Source organism: Macrosteles quadrilineatus, unplaced genomic scaffold, assembly GCF_028750875.1.
Source record: "Macrosteles quadrilineatus isolate MER2022 unplaced genomic scaffold, UCM_ALF_1.0 Scaffold_46__1_contigs__length_943047, whole genome shotgun sequence".
Taxonomy (NCBI): Eukaryota; Metazoa; Arthropoda; class Insecta; order Hemiptera; family Cicadellidae; genus Macrosteles; species Macrosteles quadrilineatus.
In genome coordinates, this window is record NW_026542639.1 from 304,752 (window position 1) to 321,235 (window position 16,484).

At 32.8% G+C, this 16,484-nt stretch overlaps 1 protein-coding gene across 3 annotated transcripts in view; it reads left to right on the forward strand.

Annotated features, from left to right (window-relative positions):
* LOC129005949 (uncharacterized) overlaps window positions 1-16,484 on the forward strand; it is a 196,569-nt gene that overhangs the window by 46,079 nt on the left and 134,006 nt on the right. The window contains exon 1 of one of the 3 annotated variants that reach the window (XM_054434987.1): window positions 1,658-1,801. The exons of 1 other annotated variant lie outside the window; for it this stretch is intronic. In XM_054434987.1, coding sequence (XP_054290962.1) covers window positions 1,745-1,801 — 57 coding nt within the window. In that variant the 5' untranslated portion in view covers window positions 1,658-1,744. Of the gene's footprint in view, window positions 1-1,657; window positions 1,802-7,807; window positions 7,942-16,484 lie in introns of those variants that run through there. One more of the 3 variants, XM_054434988.1, reaches the window with a different exon arrangement.

Genomic DNA, 16,484 nt, shown 5'->3' on the forward strand with positions numbered 1-16,484 from the left:
CTTGTTTCGGCTTCTTTAATGTATAAAACGTAAAAATAACCTACAAATGAATGATTCTGAGCAATGTACAGACAAAACACCAATTTTATTTATATAGATTCTCATTGGTTGCAATTTAATAAGCACAAACACAAAATTTATTGAAATGAAATTAAGTCAATGTTAAGTGAATACTATTGACAAACATATTTGCTACATAAAGACATTTAATTGAAGCCTAAAAAACCGTTCGAAAAAGGCATTCTATTCTTTATACTAGTAAAAATTAAAATGAGGGTATAAAAAATAGTTTTCAAAGATCATGTTGATCAATGTACATTCATCTAGTCTTGAAAAAATAAGTATTTAAAAGCTTACTCCAAACATAATGAAGTTGATCGGTTGTTAAGAAAATGTCATCATTTTTCAAACCATGTAAACCTTATAGTTTTCCAACTGTTGCCTTGTTTATTTTTTTCTTTTTATGTTTTTTTTACTTTATGATGTTTCAATTAATGGTTCAAATATTCATAGTATATATATTTCTGAACAAGAACATATACCCATGTATACAGTATATAACTAATAAACGTTCCATAAGCATTTTACACGAGAGAACACTATTCGGCAAGTAGCCGGTCATCGTAACCGGTCATCATGAAGGAGCTTGGACGTCGTGCAACAGCGCTGAGCTATATTGGACGTCGTGCAACAGTCAAATATTTATTGGACGTCGTGGCACTTGGACGTCGTGCAACTGGCAGCGACTTTGGACGTCGTGCAACACTCCCGCAAATGTAACTTTTTTACAATTCTATAGTGCGCTGTTTCACAACGTCCAAGTGTCACGACGTCCAAAGCTTGTAGAAAGACTATATTTTTGGCAGTTACTGTACTTTTGGACGTCGTGGCACTTGGACGTCGTGCAACAACTCAAAAATTATGTTTTGGACGTCGTGGCACTGAATAAATATTATTGGACGTCGTGCAATGCATCCGTTTTCAACTACATTGAGTCAAATGGGTCTGTTTATGCACTGCGGGAGCGGGAGCGGCTGAAGCCAGGGTTGCCAACTTGATCCATGCGCACGTGTACTAGCGTGTACTAGTTGGGATGTTGGGTTAATTATTTGGCAGAGTTTGAGTTGGCAAGACTGTGTCCCCCTTCCATTCTCCTTTAACCAACCGCTACCGCTATCGCTCTTCGTGCATAAACAGACTCATTTACAGCGGGAGCGATTTCTAACACCATTGAGTTAAATGGGGCTGTTTATGCACCAAGAGCGATAGCGATAGCGGTTGACCTCCCGCTGCGATTTCTAATTCGCCCGCTGTGTAGTTAGGAATCGCAGCGGTTGCTTGGGCTGAAGCCAGGGTTGCCAACTTGACCCACGCGCACGTGCACTTAGGACAAATAGTTGTGTTAATTATTTGGCAGAGTGTGAGTTGGCAAGACTGTGTCCAACCGCTACCGCTATCGCTCTTCGTGCATAAACAGACTTATTTACAGCGGGAGCGGGCCCGCTATCGCACCGCTCCCGCACTTGGTGCATAAACGGGGCCTTAGGAAAACCTGTTTTCTTTTTCAGCGGATGATTTTTCGGACACGTGATGTGCGTCGTGAGTGGTTAGGTTGTTCTTTGTTTACAAACTGTTGTAGAAACCTATTAGTGTTATAAATCAGTGGCAAGAAGGTAAAAGTTTGAACATTTTGGCTATCTCAGAATGTTGATTCACACCCTTTGGGACAGAAAACTTTTGAGGAATGAGAAAAGAAAATTGTATTCTCCATAATTCATGGAGTTGTACTGGAATAAAAACAGTGAGTATGATCCTTTCATTATTATTGTCATGGTTTCATTATTGTAAGGGTAATTTTCTGGACAATTTCACATGCTACATGATATTTTGAGTTGAAAAAGTAATTGTTATATCCATTCTTCAAAAAGCCTGCGTGACCCCCAACAAATGGTTATAAAGAGAATTTGCAACGGCACTTTTAAAAACAGTTTTTTTTTTCAGTTTATACAAATTTGGACTTCAATATTTAGCCAATTTTGTCGTTGATCGTAAATAATATTTGTATAGGGAATAATTTATGGCCATAATAGGCATAAGTCAAAATTTCACGTATTTTGGAATATAGCAGACAGATAGACAGACAGTGGCTCAACAGAGATATAAAATGGCAACTTCTTCCTAATATAATGTAGGATAAAAAACTCCCTACCAACAAATAATGTAAAATTATACAGTAATAAATGCAATTAATTGATAAATTATGCACACGAGCTAAATGATAAGAAGGTCACACACACACAACAAAGGTCTCAGCAGAGCTACCTAGCGTGGAACCGTAGAACCACAGATGTTTAGTTCTCTGATCGTCCGTTAGAATGCGGCGGAGGTTATTCTGCGAGCTGTGTAAATTACGCATAGAATGTGTTCTTTACATACATTCCATATTTAACTATTTTTTTGTTTCACAATCGGTAATAATACTGGCCTGACCAGAAGGCCTATGAAAAGATATGTAGGAAACCAAATGAGTTAAATGTCGACTTTAAACATAAATCTACAGTCAATGAGTTTTAAATTTTAAATTATTACCGATGGGGAGACTTCAACCATGTTTAAAAAAATGCACAACAGACAATTACATTAGAAGAGCCATACAGTATACTACATTCATTTTATGTTCAATGAGTTTAGGGATGTATGTGTGTGTATGTATGTGTTTAAGAGTATGTTTTATCTATGGTTTAGGCTCTTAAAAATGTCAAAATCTATTGAATTAGATGTAGACTAGACATTTTAACCAATACATTTAAAATTGTTGAAGAAGTAGCTCGATATGACATAGGAGGAAGAGTGAGATTTTAACTTAAAGTGATAATTGATTTTTGACCATTATTTTTAGTAACAACAATATATTGTTTACTATTAAAATAAAAAGTATAAATTAACAAATAATATTTTGATTCTTATTCTTCTGGTTACCAACATTTACAACAACGAATTACGTTGTATCTCACACATTATGATTATAGTAGAGGCAGACAGATTTTAAAATCTTGATATGCCATTGGATATTTCTGAAATTTCTTTTTTTCTCGTCGTTTTCTTTATCGTGTTCCTTTGATCCTTTCAGCAGGAATTCTAACACCCATTTAGCTCACTTAATTTATATCAGAAAAAAAATTTTTACGAACCTGGCTGATTATGAACTCAACAAATCAATTGTAAAGTGGCTTAGTTTGCAGGTTTTATAAGTTGGGTATCAACTCATAAAAATTAATCTAAAAAGATAAAGATGATTTATGATGAGAGCGAGAGCAGCTACTTAATAGCAAACGTAAAACTCAATCATATTCTAATTTAATGGTCATTATTCATATAGTCACATATTCTTTTTTCTGCATTTGAATTTTATAAATATATTTTCTCTCGGTACTTAGACTAATCTTAACCTCATATATCGGCCTTAGATTTTCCTCTTTTATCACCAAAGCCAGATTCGTGTAAGCTTGCTGAACCTGAGTTTACTCATAGGTGCGCTAGCACCAATACGATAGTGTAGTTTACTTTCGTAAGTTTTGATCTAACTTGGAACACCAGCTTAGCATGTAATAAGTGTCCATATGTTTCAACACAATTGGCAATTCAATACTTCACTTGACGATTTCTCGTGCTGACGTCGTGTTGGGTTTGGATTTACTGTTGTAATCGTCATATTTGCTTACGTAATATTCCAGCGAGGATACAACCAGTGGATGAGCATTATTGTGGACGTTTACTTTGTTAACCTGTACAAAATAAGATTCACCGTTTTGTATAGTTGATCAATAATACTAAATGATTTAAAGTTCTTATGACTTGGGTCTGTTATAGTTTATAAGATAAGTTAAAACTCTATTAACTATTTTGTAAAAAGATTTTATTCATAGAAACGTAATATGAATAATAATTGATTGATCAAATTATGTACACTTAAGATATATCGAGGGAATTACTATCAAATCACTTAGAAATAAACTTGCTGTAGTTTTATTTGAACCCGCAAATCCTTTCGTAATTGAAATCTCAAACCAATTATCAAAGATGAAGATCAACCCCCCGATTTTATTCCCAACAAAAGTTTTTGAGGGTTGGAGTCATTGTTCCCTTGGGCAACCTTGAAAACTTTTCCTTGATTAAAATTGCAGTCGGTCTCATTAGAACAAAACGTAACAAATCTGGGATCCAAAGTTTCCAATTGATCGCTTCCAGCTACCCCTCTTTAACCCTTCCCCTCCAATATCACTCACTCTATCTCTCTCTCTCCCCCCCTCTCTTCTCTCTCTCGTACTCTCTCTCTCCATCATCCTCCCTTTCCCTCTCAATCTGCCCAGAACAGTTTAAATTAATTTAGAACTTAACACCGCAGACCGAGCAGTCTGATATAGTTGTCCTGTCACTCCGTATCCCCGTTCCAAAAAAAATTAAAATTTTCTTGTTGAGTTTTACAGTGTTAAATAATAAATCTCGCATTTTCGATATCTATTGCCAATAGGCAAATTTGTTTGTTTATAACATTCGATACTGAATAAATAGGCAAGTTACCTTTTACCGTCGTCATTTCTATAGTTTTTACTAAAAGTAGTTGGTAAAACTTATAGTTTTTAGTCCTATGGTTAATAAAACTATAGAATTGACAACGGTAACAGGAAACAAGCTGTTTATTTAGTATAGATTTTTAAGTCAGGAGGCAAAGAATAATTATACATGAGTACATAAAGAGCCAAGATTGTTTTACTCTTTAGTAACTGCAGTGCAATAGGCCTATCTACTGATATAATTGAAAACGTGTTAGACGAAATCCGAATGTTATTATATAATTAGGATACCAATCGTAATGTTTATAAATTATGAGATTAGTATGCCAAAGCGACCATCCAAGAAACAATTATTTGAAACACAGAAACCACAAATATGATTTTTATGTTACTTAAAAAACTAAATTAATCGAATCTCTTCTTCCAAAACAAAGTAAACTGTTTTGATTCCAAGAGATATCAACCATGTAGTTTACAGCGCTCGTAACTCTCTTAAAGCGTTTTCTTGAGGATAAACATTTGGTTTTCGAACATGGAGACAGTTAGGAGCTGTCAGACATTTCTGGGAATTGCTAAGTTTGAGTGGAGGCGAGGAATGAACCATGACTCATGTTTTAATTGTCGTTTTAATGCTACACTCAATGCCACCTTCCGGTCATTCCGAGAATTTAATATAACTTGTATAAAACACTCAAAAGGAACAAGAAGTACGAGGTTTTGAGAATACCCTTAAGCCTGGGAACTATAAACCGCATTGTTAAATAAAAGGTCTTGATTAGAAATTCCAAGCAAAAATATTAGTTTTTTAACCCTTTCTTAAGAGCAGAAACCATTATTTTAAATTTATAATAGTTTGTTTATTTATCCTAACCTTAGATTTAAATTTCTTTAATCGATTTTCTAGGTTTACATTTCGATATAGACTATTAGTTTTTATCCTGACATTCAGCTGATTGCACATACATAAACCAAACATAAAATACATGTATTATATTTTATAATACATAATCAACTCCTGCCTAATGAATGCGTACTTGCAAAAAACTTATATATCAAAGAACAATACATAATATACATTATATGAATACAACAGCCTATAATGTATCATACAGGGAATTGAAAATTTGTTTCCTTTACCAGAAGCAATCAAATTATTAGACACATTTCTCGTTTTCACCTATAAAAATCCATCTTTGTATCAACTACGATAACTTTTATATTGTGTTGATAGACAACAATTCCCAATACCGGCAGATAATGCATGTGTAAAAACATCAAAATCTCCTCAAAGTTTGTCGAATAACTGTCATAGCGCTAAAATATTTCATATAAAATATTAATAAACTCTCACCGCTGATGCAAATAAATATTTGGGATGTTCGCAAACAATTTATTACTCGGTGGAATGAAATATGGAACAATGACCGAGCAGTCCCTGGCGGCTGTGTTGTATTGGCTGTCGTTATATTCAGTGTCACTACAGATTACACAGTCCGTGTTGCAGTTTGTTGTCTAATTAGTGAGCCAGATGGCCTGCTTCATCTACCGTAAACAGACAGATTGACAGAGCTTCACAGGGTATTTGGCAACGATTTCATTTTCACTTGTTTCATATCGTCGTTTAATATAGTCACGATTGTGAAATTCCGGTTTTAAAAATCGGCTTTTGAAAATTACCTTCAGTTCATCGTATTTTAGAGGAAACAGTACATTTTAAAATATCTTAAATAAACCAAAACTGCATAAACAAGTTTCTAGTGTGGTATTTTTTTCAAAATGGGTTATTTTAATTAAGTGTGCATAAGGTGCTTAAACTTTACATACAAAATATGATCAATCATTAATTACATTTGTTGCTCGAATTACCACACATAAGCATACATTCCGTTCGATACTAAAATTAATAAAAATAGTGGAACTGGTTAAGTTTTATTTATATACAGGTTTATCTAGAAGCCGGCAATCTACATTATTTTGTTTCATCGCTTTAAAGAAGAAAGACAATTTTTCGATTTTCGAGATAAGTTCTCTGAATATGCGGGTAACCAACGCGTAGAGTAATAATGTGATAAACGATTTTTAGTAGAGTCCTATAACCTAATTTAGAGTAGGCTGTTGAAGTGGTTAAGAATTTAATTTTAAAACTAATAAAACTTTTCACTTTAAAAGGTTGTTTTATAGATATCACTAAAATTCAGATTTTGAACTAACCAATGTTACATCATATCAGAAATTATAAACACTGTCGATCTTGAACACTCATTCGCCTGTAGTATAAAGTAAAATTTTCGGAATAAAAATCAATAATTTTCTAAAAAAAGGAGAACAAAGATGGCTGCTGAGGTGTAAGTGGTCCACAAGTCACCAATATTTGGCTACCTTGAGGTTACAGACAGGTTATAGATGGGTAGAGAAATGAATCTCTTTCGACACCTAGCAACATCGGTCCTCCAGTATGACGAGGAAACGGGCCAGTATATATGGAAGCGGCATCTGCACACTTCCGAGCGAGAACCAACTTATGTTTTCATTTGCAATGTTATTGACATTGATAGTATTTATATTTTACCTTTATTGCTCAAATGTATACTATTAATTAGTTGGTTGACAGCAATGTAAACTTACCTATGTATTGTGTTATGATGTTTAGTCTGAAACGGCCCGTGCACGTGATTTGGTGATAATATAGAATATTTTGATTTTATATAACATACAATAGACAATTTTTTAGTGTGTTGGAGGTGGTAACATTTTGTAGATTTGAGATAATACTTAAAAATACTCACAAGTTAAAATGATGTGTAATTAGATTATTAAGTAGCATTCGTGCATTATTAGACGAAATATTACTTTGTCATTGAAACGATTTCATTTCTTGCATAACTAAAATGAAGATAATGTGTCATTAATTGATAATATTCAAATGACTGGCAACAAATCCGAGTAATAAAAAAACTGACATTACAAACAAATCTCAAATTTCTAAGAAAAGCCACCACAAAGATAAAATAAAATAAAAATAGCTACTCCCTTTTTAGCACAATGTTTTGTAACAAAAATAGAATAAAAGAGTGAATGGTTGCCACGGTCGTGGCGGTGCAATAAAGAAGGCAGTGACGTTTTAGTTCGTAGAAACACCGCTGCGCGTGCTGCTAGGTCCATTGTTGAATTGAATCAGCTGTTGAGCTGTTCAGTTCGCGCTCAACTCCCGTCAGTTCAACGTGAACATCTGTGCGGACTTGTAGATTCTTGAAGTGTGTGGCTTTAATTATTGACATAACCTCTATGTCAATGTAAAGTGTCTAGTGCCATGGCGGATAGCAGCACAATTATTGAAGGAAGTGTCAAATTCCGAGATGGGAAAAAGGTGACAAAATCATTTTATTTCGTGACATTTTTAGGTTATGACTTTTGAGTACCATTTAATTTATATTTCTGTATGATAAGTATATAAAATATAATAAGTTGAGTTCATAGTTGTATCTATCTCAACCTGTAGTGTAGTTAATAAATCACCTGGAAATTATTTATGTGAAAAATCATTCACTTCTATTTCGTCAGTGGAGATCAATTTTAAAATTGTTTTCTAACAATGAAAGATGTTAGTTATCTACGATCACATTTACCACATTTAAACAATAATAAAGAGTGAGCTGATTAATTTAACTTATTTTACAGGAAGATTATATGAAGTAAATTAGTGCTACAGAGTGCAGAATTATAGATCTTGGCCATTGTCCAAAAAGTCCCTAGTAAAACCTTACACCACAAAACCCACTTTACAGTAGTCGTATGAGACCCTTTTGATACATTCACATACAGTAATGTGCATTTGTAGGAAATAAACCCTTTTGATATTATCTAAGTTATAAAGAATTGAAGTATGACTTAACAGCTTTAAAAGTCTTAATAAGCTAATTTTTAGGTCTTCATGACCAAAGCTTTGCGTTAACAATTTTTTGTTTTTGCTCTTTGTATTAGGTTTTGACCTAAAACCGCATTGATAGCATACTTAAATATAAAATTACCAATTTGGCTAGCCTTGTGTTTTACTAAGTTTTATTAATAGCGGCTACATTTGAATCCAGTTTCAACTTTCTTCAATTCAACTTGTAATTCAGTTTTATTTAATTGATAAAAGAAGATTACAGGTTTTGAAATTACGACACATCCTGTTATACCGATACACACCTTTTCCACTTTCATTTCAGAAAGGGTCAATTGTATTTCAGAATCGCCATTTGTATTTCATAAATGGCAATTTGTTTTTCAGATGTAAGATTTCAATTTTTGAAAGCGTCATTTGTATTTCAAAATAGTAATTTTAATTTCAGATAATAAACACTTTAATTTCCGAAATGATCATTTATTTTCCATAAACAATTATTTGCAAATTCAGAAGATAGGTATCAATTATTGTATTCCAGATAGTATAAACTGCATTTCAGAAGATATAAATTATTATTGTATTTCAGAAATAATTTGTGTAAACGACATTGCTATCAACATTAGGAATCAGCAGCTGGTTTTGGAATAATACAGTTAAAACCAACGTTTGTATTAATTTCTTAAATACATCTGACTAACACTTAAGTTAATGTGACAATTTCTGAAATCTATATGACTATTTCTGAAATTCAAGTTATTCTTCTGAAATTCAATTGATGTTTTCTGAAATAAAAACTACTACTCTGGAATACAAATGATACTTTCTGAAATACAATTGGCGCTTTCGGAAATAATCTCGTCACTTAGAAACGGTGTAGAGTTTTACGTAAATAACAGTGCAAACATTTCCCTTCCCTGAGCAAAAGTCAAAGAATTTCCGATTTTTTGATTTTTCGTCTTTTATTTTATTTAGTCTTTTAGTAACCATATTCACTCCGATGTTTTTTTACGCTAAAATCTTAATATTACCATATTTTTTAGCTCCGCATACATAAAAAACAAATTAGCCTATATCAACCATTGTTGCAAGAATCCTTTTAATGAACGATTAGACTTTTAATTTAAAGTAATTCATAAATTTTAAAATAAATCTATACCGTATTAGATATTAATCCATAACTTTATCTTTGGACAAAAAATGTTATAAGTAAGGAAGAAAATAATTATGAATTAATTGTCTGTGGTTGACCAAAACCATCAGTTCAATACATCAAAGTAAGTAAGTATTTACTTAAAGTTGAAGTATAAATGCGTGTTTACAAAATGCTGACAATGGGTATTTAAAATGTTACAGCGATTCATACCATAGTCGATGGATCATATTATCTTCATGCCTGCGGAGGAGATAGCTTATACCTCGAGATAATACTACGCACATATAATATTGCAACAGAAGCGATGGTGTTGTGAAGGTATTTTAACCTCCCAACTTTTCACTCTAAGCCTCGACGCAGGAAGTGTAACACCAGATATGATATCTGATGTGGGGAAGCTCGGTGCGCAAAGGAAAACTTTCTGATTTATTATAGGGACGGGATAATACGTTTGGAAAGTTTTCCTTTACGATGGGCTTGAAACGAGAACAAAGAGCTGATTCAGGTTTGATTTTTGGTCCGAAGTTTCCTACCTAATAAATTTGTCTTATCTCGTATTGTGTAAATTTTGGTTTTGACTCGTTTCGATTTTTAACACTGCTTAGAATTTTTGTTTGCACTGAACCTATTTAAGAGGTCTAACTTTTTGTCTTTCCCACTTTGTAAAGTAACTTGCTCCGGACTAGAGCAAGTTTACACATTACTTAAGGCTATAACATTACGAAAGTGTTTCGTGATTGGCAAGATATGAACCAGGGAACCATTTGAACCACGTTCCACTACCAGATTTAACTCTCCTCCAATCAAAACCTCTTAACAGACAGTTATTTTCTTAGCTGTCAACAAATTGCCACATTTTACTGCATGAACGGAATTTCGAATGAAATTTACCTATTGTCTTAACGTTTACATAGTAAGACCTAGATCTGGACGTACTGTATCGTAAAACCCCGGGAAGAAAAGAAAGTAATAAAATCACAACAAACTCGAACCAACCCGATTCGACAATGGGAGGGGGTAGCTGGGGAGTGTTTTTAACTCACAAAAATGCACTCATTAAAAAAAAATAAATCAAGATAATCGCCTTTTAATAACTGTATTTATTTTAATTATCTATCATAAAACCGATTACCAGCTTTCATAAAAAATGAAACGACAGAATTTAGATATTGTGTTCGTTTAGTAGTGTGTTCCTCACATTGATACAATGTTATTACTATCTATATTTCCTAATGTGTGTTTCATTGTCGTGTATCTTTTTAAATAAAACCCAATAATGGAAATGGAAATAATGCAACCTCTGCAGGTTGCTTGCTACTATATTAATATTTTTCATTTTAGGAAATGGTTATCGAGAAAGAAAATCTATTAAAACAACCCTCATCATGATTCTTTCAATATATATGGTTGATTACTGCAAGTCATTTAGTTTCAAATCACCTTCTTTAACCTTCTTTAACAAAAATGTATATTGGTATATTATTTTTGTATTACAAATTTTAAATTCATTTTTACTTTCAATCTTTTCACCAGTCACATAATAAAATTGTTTACTGAGTTATAAGGTAGTCTTGTATTATTCCTGCTTGGTTAGCGCTGCAGTAGAGTACAGATTGTTGTAATTTTAGAATAGTATGGTAATAAAAACAGTACTAAAGATGTCAATAGTAAAATAAACATAGTCCGTCTCTCGTTCATTAATCAAGATGAAGGATTGACGTCAAAGCTGTGGTGACATTATTGACTTATCAATCACTAACGTCACCATGTCTAATCAGTGACATGTCGTGTTACTTACATTCAATATGGTAACAAGGTTTTTCATATAGGCTAATATGTACTGGTAATTGATTCTAACCACTATTTTCTGTTGTTCATTCTATTTTATTCTGTATACACCATTTCTACAGTAAATACAGTGTTGACAAGCTACATGTCAGTTTATTTTGTGAAAAACACGAAGTTAATACTTTGCTGATATTTGAAGAATAAATATATTCCCAATAGCTGGGAATCCTATTTACAATTACGTGCGATAGTAATGACGCTGAACGGCGGACAAGAAATCAAACTTCAAATAAGAAAGGTTGGTTTAAATTTTTTGAATTTGAATATACACAATCTGATTGTTACAGTGAAATATATCATTAAATAACTGTGATTAAATAACATTTTCAATGGTTGATACATAAACTGTATACACAAAACATATTTCATGCACAGGCCCGCAACATACAGTAATATGTGACATAATAATAAAGTTGACTTGAAGTAGAAGAAAACAATGAGAAAAAGATTATAATACAATAACAAAGATAACAAAGATATATTTAACAAGTAAGATTATAAAAACCTTATAATTCTATTAGGCTAAACTATGAATACACTTTAGTGGAATAAATCTATTCAGGGTTAGAATGTGAAAACAAACGAAACAGTAGATTTAGGATAGTGTCATTTGTAACTAAATACTATAGTAACTGGCTTTTAATTTCTTCGCGAAAATTAAGCCTGAATTTCAGAGGTGTGATTGCTTTTCACGCTTACTCTATAATCATCAACAACAAATACTGATTACGAGTGGTATTACAGTGTAAAGACCTCACGCGGAGTATTGTATGGTGTATGGCGAATGGCGAGGGGAAGAAGCTCCACCCCTGGTACGTGTTCTTGAAACTTGGAATTTATCGTTGCAATTTGGACAATGCGTATGGCATTCAGTTCCATAAATTCAAACGAAAAATAGGCTTAGCTTTTTACCATTGTTCAGTTGTATTCGTTTATAAACGATCGCATTTTGACAGACTATAAACACTGCAGTTAATTCAGTGTGTAAACCTTTGTTTTAACGGGTGTTTGATATATTTATGTATTTAAATTAAGTAATTTAAAATACAATTTGTAAACTCAGCCTAATGAGCTAAAAGTATTTAAGTAAATTGTATAACCTACAACAATAAGCTTTATGAAGGTTTAACTTTTGAAAACATTGGAACGAAACGAATGTTATACTATATGGTATTGTGGCCTAAACACTAACTACGAAACTTGAACATTGTTCATACACAAAATAAACTAAATTTCCATCGTCCATAATAGGCTTAATCGTTCAAACCTGGGAACCCTAATTTGTATAGGACTAGCCATGATGGTATAACAGCAATTTAAAATTGTACACGAAACGATACAAATATTTCGTTTTGAAACTACTGTCTGTCCATTCTTAGCATAACAAAAACAAAGAAGTAAGGGCACCTATCTAAGACTCTGGAAAGTCATGCCTCTCTTCCGATCACCCCGTCTCAAAAGGAGACATCAATTGAAGGACCAAATCCTGACAGTTGCCGGGGGATACTTCTGCGTGTGTGTTCGTGTTTGTGTGTGTAAGGGATCACGTATCTGGACACGATTCATCCGTGTCCAAATCCCTAACACGTGCCCTTGTCAGGAGCCCAATATACCCTTCTGAAAGTACCCCCCCCCCCCCAATTCGCTCCCTGTTCAGTTTCATGTTTCATGTTTTTTTTTTTTCATTTAACTTTTCGATTATTGTAGTTCTACTGTTTTGTTCTATTCAAGTTGATTAATTGTGTGGTTATACCAAACATACTGACGATTAGGTTTTGTCCCAGAGCTTAAAAAATAAAGGCTATACGGTTATTAAGTAGAATGTTTAGTATTTGGGTATGTCTCAACAAAAATAAGTTGATTTTTCTAATTTTTACTAAAATTAACTCATCCGATTGTATCTGTTGGACAACTAAATTAAATAAAATAACAAACAACTTTACGTTTATATTTGGTCTCAATAACTTCTTGATCAGCATCGTACGTTTCGCATGAAAGCACAAAAATACGTCAAATAACACATACTAAAAATAGTAGCCACAGAGCCCGTTGTAGTTAAATACAACTGTCTGTAGGAAAATAACAAATATACATATAAAATACGGTAAGTGTTGATCTATTTCAATTGGACACTCCAATCATCAGACCCAATAGGTGATTATTGGGTCTGATGATGATTGGAGTGTCCAATCGAAATCAATCACCACTTACAATCTTTTATATGTATTTACCGTCTTGTGAGTAAACAGTGTAAATATATTATCTATCATAAGTGTTATTTGACGTATTTTTGTGCTTTCAGGTATTTGGATTACGAACATCTTGCAATTTGTAGGGCAAACTTATAATAATCTCATCATAACATGTTGATATTAATTTAAGGGAACACTGTGAATATGTAACCAGGAAATACTTACCATTACAGCAATTAGGATTAGTTTTTGCGGGTGTTTATACCATGTTAAGGTATAAAACAGTAATCCAGAGGATACACAACTCTTTTAAATTTAGTGTTAATATCTATTAAATAAATTACAAATCCCTACGTAGGATTGCATAGTTAAACACAGCTTGGAAGTTTTACACGATTCCCCTGTAATATGTTGATCTCCCCTCGCATTTCACGCTAGCCTTATCACTTTTATCGTTTAGTCTTGTTTACTCAGCTTTATTGCTCCAATTGCGAGCTTTGTTTGATTTGGTTTGAACATCTCACCCTTCACAAAGGACAAAAGGGTAAAAGGGTTCTTGTCCATTCCACCCCTTACACAGTCAATCTCGGTGGATTAAATGTCAGTCTACACTCGACACTCATTTGTATTTACTAAGTAAAGAAAGTTCATATAAAAGTAGAAATGTTTATTGGTACGAATAAAAATGCAGAACACTTAGCTTTTGAGTATATTAAATAACAAAATAAATTACGTGTAAATTGTACTGTGAAAAAATTATAATTCCTTCTACAAGTACGGACACAATAGTTAGAAAATGTGAATATGGTTTTATGAAAATTAAATAACGTATTTTAAATGTATTTATTTATTTCATACACTGTAACCAATTTTTTTACAATTTGATATTTTAAAAGATGACGTCAAGATGGCTATACAGTATGCATCATAATAAATATAGGATCCCAATACATTTTCCTAGCATCTAATTTACCTACAATGACAATTAAATTCAATTTGTTAATGTCGGTCGTAATAATTTATGTAAATTTAATTACAATATATCATTTTTACCTATGAGAATCCCACGTTGAATACAATACAAAAATATCTTGTATTAATGCATTGAGGTATTGTATTGTATGTATTTTTTCTAGTATTCGTGACTACATCGTAATTTACCTATATTAACGAGAATATCAGCATGACTCAAACATGAATTTCACAACTAACCATAAATTTATCAGGAACGTTTCAAAAGAGCTCCCAGGAGGGTCAAGCTAAGTGTATATTGTCGAGATAACATACGTTACACACTCTTGTACGATAGGTCATGTTTCGGTTTCATTGACCTCAACGTGGTTTACAGTCAATCGTCAGATAAGTCACGTTGTTACATTACCTTGAAGTGACACATTCCATTGTCTACTTCGCGACTGAATTTGTATTTAACTTTCCTCAAGATATTCTTAATTCAAAGTAAGGGACAACATTGCAAATCAACCACTTCCGTGATACAGTGAAGGTTTAAAAGACGAATTAAACATCTTTTGACATGAAATGATTGATTTTGTGTTAGGCTATGTAATGTTATGCAGTATTTAGTGAAAGTAATTAAAGTAATTCGCTGTAGTAATTGTTGTTTTTCTGCTAGTGGAAACATAATATTTGTTTTTTTATAAATGCTATTTCCGATCAAATACGGCAATGTTTCAATTATGTTCGTATAAATATTTAATTTCATGTGACCTGACTAAATCTGTAACCACTAATATTGCTATGTAAACTTATCGAACAACGACTGTTGTTTCATTTCATACACGAATAATAAATCGCAAACACATGGTAAATGACAGCAAAGCAAACCGTTGATTCGGGATGTAACTAATAAGATTTGTAGTGCCGTTTATAGCCCCTTTATACACTGTTTATAAAAAAATAATACGGGATTATTTAGATTAGGTTAATGTTGTGTATGTACAACTTAACATTAGTAGTTTATGAGGTTAAGTATTCTTTTGATTTATTTTGCCATTAGTCTGTCCAATACATAATATGTTTAATCATTCAAATATTTTTGCCTTTGGTCTTCGCTCTAACCAGGCTCTAACACATGTTTTGGGGTTTTAATTATTAATATGTGCTTTTTATACTATTGTTGTTTTTTTGGTTCTGCGTTCATGTGGATGAAATAAAAAAGGTCAATTATTTTTTGCTCTTGATATTTTACTCATTTTTTCTCTATCAAAGAATTTAACCTAGTTTTCCTCTATTTTCACTAACTCTAAATATCTCAAAGACACGTCAAGATTTACTAAGAAGAAAATAGTTCAAGGTAAAATCTCTTCCAAATATCATTTTGTACCTACTAATCAAGCCTGATGCTGAATTGTATTCAAACTACTCTGATTCCCTCCTCTCTAATCATTTCATATGTCCTCTCTGTTTTCTCTCTAAGAACGGTCTAAAATCTGATCTTATCGCCATATAACATCAACATTCAATTTACAGTCCAACGATAAATGGCCATAATATGGAACAGAATTGAACCTGTTACCTATATATATAAAGGTTAGAACCACGTATACTAGAACAGACACGGTATGGATCATAAACAAATTATGTTACTGACCCGAAAGTAAACATTAGCCTACTTAACATTGCAAATGAAACTGTTCAAACTATGTTGATGTTTTTAGTAAGGATTCGGGTCAGTTAAATAATGTGTTTATGTTTATGATTCATAAAGGTTTCTGATTTCATATTCTTGATTAGGACCATAGTTTGTCAAGGACCTCTATGGGGTTACCGTCAGGTGACCTAAAATAAAAAAATGACATTTCTACCAG